General features: G+C 50.6%; 1 protein-coding gene across 1 annotated transcript in view; it reads left to right on the forward strand.

Annotated features, from left to right (window-relative positions):
* aatkb (apoptosis-associated tyrosine kinase b) overlaps positions 1–10,000 on the forward strand; it is a gene marked incomplete at its 5' end in the record, with an annotated part of 16,045 nt that overhangs the window by 4,677 nt on the left and 1,368 nt on the right. Inside the window, 9 exons of the mRNA XM_083904693.1 lie at positions 2,820–2,899; positions 3,180–3,298; positions 3,409–3,496; positions 3,624–3,760; positions 4,814–4,898; positions 4,989–5,110; positions 5,219–5,368; positions 5,485–9,361; positions 9,470–9,575. Coding sequence (XP_083760819.1) covers positions 2,820–2,899; positions 3,180–3,298; positions 3,409–3,496; positions 3,624–3,760; positions 4,814–4,898; positions 4,989–5,110; positions 5,219–5,368; positions 5,485–9,361; positions 9,470–9,575 — 4,764 coding nt within the window. The remainder of the gene's footprint in view (positions 1–2,819; positions 2,900–3,179; positions 3,299–3,408; positions 3,497–3,623; positions 3,761–4,813; positions 4,899–4,988; positions 5,111–5,218; positions 5,369–5,484; positions 9,362–9,469; positions 9,576–10,000) is intronic.

Raw genomic sequence — 10,000 nt, forward strand, 5'->3', positions numbered from 1 at the left:
TCATGTCTCTCATGTCTCTCATCTCGTGTTCTCGTCTTTCATCTCATTTCATGTCTCTCATGTCTTTCATCTCATCTCATGTCTCTTATGTTTCTCATGTCTCTCATCTCATGTCTCTCTGTCTCTTATGTCTCATGTCTCTTATGTCTCTCATCTCTCATGTCTCACCATGTCTCTCATGTCTCTTTTTGTCTCTCATGTCTCTTATGTCTCATGTTTCATGTCGCTCATCTCATGTCTCTCATCTCATGTCTCTTATGTCTCTCATGTCTCTCATGTCTCTTATGTCTCTCATGTTTCATGTTTCATGTTTCATGTCGCTCATCTCATATCTCATGTCTCTCATCTCATGTCTCTCATGTCTCTTATGTCTCTCATGTCTCACATCTCATTTCATGTCTCATGTCTCTCATGTCCTATATGTCTCTCGTGTCCTTCATGTCCTTCATGTCTCTCATGTCTAAACTGAAGCTAACCTCGCAGCTGTTCAGTCAAAGACTGTGAGAAACCTGGATTTTCTGGCTTTAGTCAGAGTTAGTCCCTGGAGTAAGCTCCGCCCTGACGCCGGCCTCCTCCTATCCCACAATCCCTCTGTGTAGAATCAACGCCGCACTCTTTAACATTCACTCGCTCCCACAAACATCTGTCAGTTGCGTAACATCGTCCAGGCGCTGCTGCATGTTGGTATGTGAGGTATGAGAAACAAGAATCCTGTGTTTCTGTTTCACGTTCTTCACTTAATCTACGACGTCTACGTCACATGATCACGTCTTTATAAACCACTCACTCTCCCAAACCAAACCTCATAGAGAAAACCAGTGATTTTAGCTCACAGGGACACAGGAGCTGCTGGTCCTCTGCTGCCTCCTGTGGTCACTTTGTGTCACTGAGTTAAGTCTAAAGTCAATATTTTAAAAGCCGAATTCACTAAAATCAGTCATTGTAACTTTAGTGTGTGAGAGTGAGTGACTTTGGTGTGTGAGAGTAAGTGACTTTAGTGTGTGAGTGTGAGTGACTTTGGTGTGTGAGAGTGAGTGACTTTGGTGTGTGAGAGTGAGTGACTTTGGTGTGTGAGAGTGTGACTTTGGTGTGAGAGAGTGAGTGACTTTGGTGTGTGAGAGTGAGTGACTTTGGTGTGAGAGAGTGAGTGACTTTGGTGTGTGAGTGAGTGACTTTGGTGTGTGAGAGTGAGTGACTTTGGTGTGTGAGAGTGAGTGACTTTGGTGTGTGAGAGTAAGTGACTTTGGTGTGTGAGAGTGAGAGACTTTGGTGTGTGAGAGTGAGTGACTTTGGTGTGTGAGAGTGTGACTTTGGTGTGAGAGAGTGAGTGACTTTGGTGTGTGAGTGAGTGACTTTGGTGTGTGAGAGTGAGTGACTTTGGTGTGTGAGAGTGAGTTACTTTGGTGTTGGAGAGTGAGTGACTTTGGTGTGTGAGCGTGAGTGACTTTGGTGTGGGAGAGTGAGTGACTTTGGTGTGTGAGAGTGAGTGACTTTGGTGTGGGAGAGTGAGTGACTTTGGTGTGTGAGAGTGAGTGACTGGTGTGAGAGAGTGAGTGACTTTGGTGTGAGAGAGTGAGTGACTTTGGTGCGGGAGAGTGAGTGACTTTGGTGTGGGAGAGTGAGTGACTTTGGTGTGTGAGAGTGAGTGACTGGTGTGAGAGAGTGAGTGACTTTGGTGTGGGAGAGTGAGTGACTTTGGTGTGGGAGAGTGAGTGACTTTGGTGTGTGAGAGTGAGTGACTCTGGTGTGAGAGAGTGAGTGACTTTGGTGTGGGAGAGTGAGCGACTTTGGTGTGTGAGAGTGAGTGACTCTGGTGTGTGAGTGAGTGACTTTGGTGTGAGAGAGTGAGTGACTTTGGTGTGGGAGAGTGAGTGACTTTGGTGTGGGAGAGTGAGTGACTTTGGTGTGTGAGAGTGAGTGACTTTGGTGTGGGAGAGTGAGTGACTTTGGTGTGGGAGAGTGAGTGACTTTGGTGTGGGAGAGTGAGTGACTTTGGTGTGGGAGAGTGAGTGACTTTGGTGTGTGAGAGTGAGTGACTTTGGTGTGTGAGAGTGAGTGACTTTGGTGTGTGAGAGTGAGTGGTTTACTAACTTCAGCTAATAACAGTAAAAATGAACTTTATAATTCTTTTATTATTGTTATATAAAGCTGAAGTGGGCGTGGTCATGGAGTGAGCTCATGTCACTCATAGCTGAGCGCTGACGACAGAAGGTGGAGTTCATGATGAAGCACCAGGACCCACCCTGCAGCTGTACACACACACACACACACACACACACACACACACACACACACACACACACACACACAGTGAGACAGTGACAGTGTGGAGAACAATCATCACTTCATTCTTGTTTGGAGGACATGTTGGACAACAGAGCCTGTGTGTGTGTGTGTGTGTGTGTGTGTGTCCTCACAATGCTCTGAGCACACACACAATGCTATGTGTTCACTATGGGATGGAGAGAGAGTGTGAGTGGGTGTAAAGGACTGATCTGTCCACTAATGTCCACTAATGTCCACTAATGTGCACTAATGTCCACTAATGTCCACTGATGTCCACTGATGTCCAGAGCACAGTGAGAGGACGAGGACACAACTGTCCTTCTGTCTCTGTGTCTGACTGTGAAGAAATAAAGATGGAGGGACAGAAGACGACTTTACTGAGACAACTATGTTATTCAGGCTGAAGACAGAGAGACATTCACTCTAACCTCTGTGTCTCTCTGTCTGTCTCTCTGTCTCTGTGTCTCTGTGTCTGTCTCTCTGTCTGTCTCTTTGTCTCTGTCTCTGTCTGTCTGTCTGTCTCTGTCTCTCAGTTCAACTCCTGAAGTCCACAGAAATCTGTCGTCACAATCTTCTTTACCTGAGAGACATCGGCACAGGCTGGTTTGGGAAGGTAAGAGTGTGTGTGTGTCCTCACTTGTGTCTTCACGTGTGTCCTCACTTGTCCTCACATGCATCCTCATATGTGTCCTCACATGCGTCCTCACGTGTCCTCATATGTGTCCTTACATGCGTCCTCACGTGCGTCCTCACGTGTCCTTACATGCGTCCTCACGTGTCCTCACATGTGTCCTTACATGCGTCCTCACATGCGTCCTCACATGCGTCCTCACATGCGTCCTCACATGCGTCCTCACATGCGTCCTCACATGCGTCCTCACATGCGTCCTCAGGTGGTCCTCGGGGAGGTGGACACAGGCGTCAGTGTCTCTGAGGTGGTCGTGAAGGAGCTGAAGTCCAGCGCCAGCGTCCAGGAGCAGATGCACTTCCTGGAGGAGGCGCGGCCTCATCGGTACACGTCACATGATTAAACTATTATGAAGAGAATTTAAATCTGGATTCTTATTCCTTATCACGATTGTCTTTGTCCATGTCCATGTCTCCGTGTCTCCGTGTCCACAGTGTCCTCCATCACCCTGCTCTGCTGCAGTGTCTCCTTCAGTGCACTGAGGTCACTCCATATCTGCTGGTGCTGGAGTTCTGTCCTCTGGTGAGTGTGAAGACACGGGGACGTCCTCATGTCCTGAGTGTTTGTCAGGTGTGTGACGTGATGGTGTGTGTGTGTGTGTGTGTGTGTGTGTGTGTGTGTGCGTGTGTGTGTGTGTGTGTGTGTGCAGGGAGACGTGAAGACTTACCTGAGAAGCTTCAGACCTTCTGACCTTCTCTCGTCTCCTGAGCCTCTGACTCTGCACAGAATGGCCTGTGACATCAGCTCAGGACTTTTACACCTGCACAAACACAACTTCACACTCAGGTACTGAACACACACACACACACACACGCACGCACACGCACACAAACACACACGCACACACACACACTCAGAGCTGTCGCTCGTCTCCTGAAACAACATCCTGCTGCTGCCTGAGTGCTCCACACACACTCCAGCATCAGTGATTTTGTTGCAGGCGGTGACGCACGTCAACACGTCAACACGTCAACACGTCAACACGTCAACACGTCAACACAACGTCAAAACATCAACGTCAACACCTCAACGTCAACACATCAACGTCAACACGTCAACACATCAACACAACGTCAACACATCAACACAACGTCAACACTTCAACACGTCAACATGTCAACACATCTAACACGTCAACACAACGTCAACACATCAACACATCAACACAACGTCAACACGTCAACACGTCAACACGTCAACGCATCAACACGTCAACGCATCAACGTATCAACACGTCAACACGTCAACACGTCAACACGTCAACACATCAACACATCAACATGTCAACAACACATCAACATGTCAACACATCAACATGTCAACAACACGTCAACAACACGTCACACGTCAACAACACGTCGTCAACACGTCAACAACACGTCGTCAACACGTCAATGCATGTCACACAACACACACGTCACTGAAGTTCCTGAAGTTCTGACGAGGACGGACTGTAACCCCCCCGTCCTCTCTGTCCTTTGTCCTCTTTGTCCTCTCTGTCCTCTTTGTCCTCTCTGTCCTCTCTGTCCTTTCTGTCCTCTCCTTCCTCTCTGTTCTCTTTGTCCTCTCTGTCCTCTCTGTCCTCTTTGTCCTCTCTGTCCTTTCTGTCCTCTTTGTCCTCTCTGTCCTCTCTGTCCTCTTTGTCCTCTCTGTCCTTTCTGTCCTCTCTGTCCTCTCTGTCCTCTTTGTCCTCTCTGTCCTCTCCTTCCTCTCTGTCCTCTTTGTCCTCTCTGTCCTCTCCTTCCTCTCTGTCCTCTTTGTCCTCTCTGTCCTCTCCTTCCTCTCTGTCCTCTTTGTCCTCTCTGTCCTCTTTGTCCTCTCTGTCCTCTCTGTCTCCAGTGACCTCGCTCTGAGGAACTGCTTGTTGACCGGTGATGTTTCTGTGAAGATTGGAGATTATGGTCTGTCTCACACCAAGTATAAGGTGTGTATTAGCATCAATCAATCAATCAATCAATCAATCAATCAATCAATCACTCAATCAATAATCAATCATACATTGTTTGTCCTTCAGGACGATTACTTGGTGACACCTGAGCAGACGTTTGTGCCGCTGCGTTGGTTAGCTCCAGAGCTGGTGGACGAGGTGCATGGAAACCTGCTGGTGTCTGACCACACCCACCAGAGCAACATCTGGTAACACACACACACACACACACACACACACACACACGCGCACGCACACACACACACACACACACACACACACAGATGAGTGAGTTGTGTATGTGGTGATGACCTCAGGTCTTTGGCCGTGACGATCTGGGAGCTGTTTGAGTTTGGAGAGCAGCCGTACGGACGTTATTCTGACCGTCAGGTTCTCACCTACGTCGTCAGGGAGCAGCAGCTGAGGCTTCATAAACCTCTGCTCAAAGGACCTCTGGCAGAGCGCTGGTGAGACACACACACACACACACGTAAATATTTAGTTGTTTTGCTGAAAGGAGGTCCTGCACCAGGAATGACTCTGTTCTCGTTCTTCTTCTCGTTCTTGTTCTTCTTCTCGTCAGGTACGAGGTGATGCAGTTCTGCTGGCTTCAGCCTGAACAGAGACCGACGGCAGAGGAAGTCCACCTGCTGCTCACGTACCTTTGCGCCAAAGGTGCCAGTGAAGTGGAGGAAGACTTTGAGAGGCGCTGGAACTCGCTGCGTCCCAATCCTGGATTCACCAGCCACCACGGTGCCTCTGCAGTGTCCCAGAACCACCTGCCGTCCACCACCTCCTCCTCCTCCTCGTTCCCTCTCCTGGAGCATTTCTCGGCAGGTGACGGCTTCCACTCAGAGTCCGGGGATGACGTACTGACGGTCACTGAAACCAGCAATGGCTTGAACTTTGAGTACAAGTGGGAGCAGGCCAGAGCCCAGCAAGACTCCTCGAGTGGCCTCGGTCATTGTCAGGAAGGATTTTACCCTCCGGGGGGCGATGTTGTGGGAGGCTGCTCTCTGCAGAGTCTCACCCATGGAGTTTCTCCTTCTTACTACCACACAGAACATCTACATGCTCCTGGTCTACTTCCTGTCCTCGGTGCCCACAGCCCCTCAGTAAGCAGTGAATACTTCATCCGCATTGAGGAGCCAATGGGTTGTACCATTGATCCGGACTATACCATGTGCTCACACAGCCCAGAGTACCAGGGCAGCAGCGGGAGCTTCCTGAGCGGGAGTGCAGACTCTGGTGAGTGCATGGTCTGCCCATCGCAGGCTCAGAACATGGGTGTCGGTCCTTATTGGTCGGCTGACGTCCACCAATCAGATGTGTACGACTCCAACGACTCCAGTCCTGCCATCTCCCTGACGATGGAGCCACTTTTAGGACAAGTGTTGCACAACAGCCCTCTACGAGCCTGGGAGTCCAGCCATTATGTGTCCTACAAGGACCGAGACGGCGGGTATTACTACGATCCCTCGCCGCCTTTAGGAATAGATCGCTATCTGACCGGAGGAGAAGAGTCCAGTGATCACCTTCAGGAAAGCTGGGGGTCGAGAAGCTTGCGTCAAGCTTTGGGTGAGCTTGAAAACCCGTTGGGTATGACGCCCTCTGCAGGCAATCCACCGGAACAGGCCTACAGAGATCCATACCCGGACACGGGTCACACCTCCATCATAGGGAAGAACGTCAGTGGAGGTTACTACGACATGATGGGCTCGCTGAGGAAGACCATGCCCAGTCATTCGAGACACAACAACCACTCTGTCAGCATCAACATGGAGACAGACGGCGTGCTCTTCATCGGCCACAGAGACAGCGTTTCAGAAGAAGAGGAAGAAGAAGAGGACATTTTTGTTGAGCGACACACCTGCAACACCTGGCCTTCAAAACACCGGCACAGCAGCGCCGGTCGCAGCAGACGGGCGAGCCACAGCTGCCGGCAGGACACTTACGTAGATTTCTACTACACCATGCCGAGTACGGACATCGAAGACTCGTGGCCAGAAGATCACAGCGTGGCCTTCAACTCTCTACCCAAACCTGTCGACTATCCTGAGAGCCACCAGGCCAAGGACAACAGTGCCTGCCTCGGCCTGAAACACCACCACAACAGCAACACCTACATCTACCTGTGCCACCAGGGGGAGACTGCGGCACCGGTGTCCACGGAGTTCTGTCCCTCGTGCTTTGTTGAGCCGCTGTCGGGCTTGTTGGTCAAAGACGGCGGCTACGCTCACGGCTACGTTCACAGCAACTACATCGCGGAGAAGATGGACGACGCCCACTGCAGCGAGGAGATGATCAACCTCTCACCAGCTCCAGGAGGTCCTCACGTGACCAGAGCCACCGCCACAGAGAGCGCAGAGCTTTACATGGACCTCACACCAGAGAAGAAGAAGCACACGGCCGAGGTGACGCTGACTCGACTCACATCGCCTCCTGCTGACAACATGCACGTGATGGTGGTTCTCGCAGACGCAGAGTCAGAGGAGAGTCACACCGGAGATAGCGGCGTTGGCCGAGGCAGCTCCAGCGTTTGCCTCGCCGATATCCTTGACTGCAGCGACGATGACGTCACCGATGACGTCACCGATGATGTCACCGATGACGTCACAGATGACGTCACAGATGTGACCTCGGGGATCTTCGTGGACGACTCCAGTGAGCTGAACATCAAGTCACTGCCGAAGCAGCTGGAAACTCCTGACTCCATGGACTCGGTGGATCTGCCACCTGCAGCTGGACCTCGTGAAGACGTTAGCCCCGCCCCCTGTCACCCGTCCAGCTCACCCAGAGCTGTGGACAGCGGCTACGACACCGAAAACAATGAAAGTCCTGAGTTTGTGCCCAAAGAGTCTCATGAATCCCGCGAACAGGGTGTGGAGAAGCTCACCCTTGATACAAGCCCGGAGGGAGAGGAGGTCCTGGAGGAAGAAGAAGAGGTCCTGGAGGATGAAGAAGAGGAGGTCCTGGAGGAGGAGGAAGAGGTTCTGGAGGATGAAGAGGTCCTCAAGGATGAAGAGGTCCTGGAGGAGGAGGAAGAGGTTCTGGATGAGGAGGAGGAGGTCCTGGACGAGGATGAAGAAGTCCTGCAAGAGGAAGAGATCCTTGGGAAGGATGAAGAGGTCCTGAAGGATAAAGAGGTCCTGGAGGATGAAGAGGTCCTGAAGGATGAAGAGGTCCTGGAGGATGAAGAGGTCCTGAAGGATGAAGAGGTCCTGGAGGATGAAGAGGTCCTGGAGGATGAAGAGGTCTTTGGGGAGGATGAAGAGGTCCTGAGGGATGAAGAGGTCCTGAAGGATGAAGAGGTCCTGGAGGATGAAGAGGTCCTTGGGGAAGACGAAGAGGTCCTGAAGGATGAAGAGGTCCTGGAGGATGAAGAGGTCCTGGAAGATGAAGAGGTCCTGGAGGAGGAGGAAGTGGAGGCCAAAGCCATGCCCGCAGAAGATGACCCATCACTGGATGAAGACTTGAACTCAGAAACCTCCCAAAGTGGTGAGCACATGTTTTCACCTCTGAGCGATGAGACTCCATACCGAGACTCGGCTTACTTCTCAGACTACGACAACGAGAGGCAAGCGAGGGAGGAACAGGAAGAACAACCAGAGAGAAGAAGAAGAAGAAGAAGAGGTGAAGAAGGTGTTGAAGAGCAAACGGAAGAAGACGAAGACGAGGAATCTGAGACTGAGATCACATCTGAGATGCAACCCGTGACAATAAGAGAGACGGAGGAACATGTGACAGAAGAGCGTGACCATGATGAAGAGCTGGTTCTTCCTCTGGACTCACCGGCAGAGGGGGGGCTGGACGAATGGCCGTCCCAGGACGAGAGCTCGTCTCTGGGGGACTGGGCAGCTGAGGTGGTGGGAGCCATGGAGGAAGCTCTTGGAGCGTTGCATGGAGATTGTTCTCACAGGGAAGAAGAAGAAGAAGAGGAAGAAGAAGAAGAAGAAGAGGAGGTCACGACAAACTCCAGTGAAGCCTCAGAAACAACACAAGAGCCAGTGATCAAGACAATCCAAAACAGGACATCAGGTGAATCCACGCACTTTTTACCAAAGGACGAGGTGGCGCTGCAGCACGCGGCAAACGCCAGGCGTTTTTCTTCTTCTTCTCCACCTCCTCCTGCGTCTCCTGCTCCTCCCCTCAAAGCGACACAAAGCCGAGGAACTCCGGCCGACAGCGAGGAGGCGGCGGACGAGGAGGACGGCGACAGCGACGACAGCGAAGAGTCTGACGACGAGCTGCGACCGCACGGCGCTCAGGAGCAGAGCGGCGGCGAGGAGAGCGAGGACGACCGTCAGCTGGTTCCCATCGTGGTGAGCGACGACGGCGACGCCCACAAACTGCGGAGTCTCCTCAGGGCGATGACATCAGAGGAGACGGAGGCGGAGCCACGGCGCCAGAAGAAGGCGGTGTCGTTCTTTGACGACGTCACAGTTTACCTCTTTGATCAAGTGAGTAGAAAACAGACGATAAAGTCACGTCACGTTTAGACGTTTTCAGCTGCAGTTGTTTGCGCTGTTGTGACGTTAAGCTACTGCGTTACCATCTTCCACCACCAGGAGAGTCCGACGCAGGAGCTGTCGGAGCTCCGCCTTCCTGTAGCAGCAGAAGATCAGAAGGTCAACAACACGTCAGACGACTCTGATGGAAACGTTTCTGAAGAGAGTGAGAACAATTACATATACATACATATATGTATATATATATACATATATGTACAAAAAATACATAGAGAGACTTCATACACACAATGTGTTGTGTACAGAGGAGTATTGGAAGAACATGAATCCTGACTTTCTCTTTCATCTCAGAATTCTGACTTTAATCTAAAAAATTGTCTTTTTCTTTAATCCCAGAATCCTGACTTTCTCTTTCATCTCAAAAATCTGACTTTTTCTTTAATCCCAGAATTCTGACTTTTTCCTTTAATCTCAAAAATCAGATTTTTTCTTTAATCTCAAAAATCTGACTTTCTTTTTAATCTCAGAATTCTGACTTTAATCTCAGAATTCTGACTTCAGTCTCAAAAGTCTGTCTTTTCCTTTAATCTCAGAATCCTGACTTTTTCTTTAATCCCAGAATTCTTACTT

The sequence above is a fragment of the Microchirus variegatus genome (genome assembly GCF_963457635.1).
Source record: "Microchirus variegatus genome assembly, chromosome: 18".
NCBI lineage: Eukaryota > Metazoa > Chordata > Actinopteri > Pleuronectiformes > Soleidae > Microchirus > Microchirus variegatus.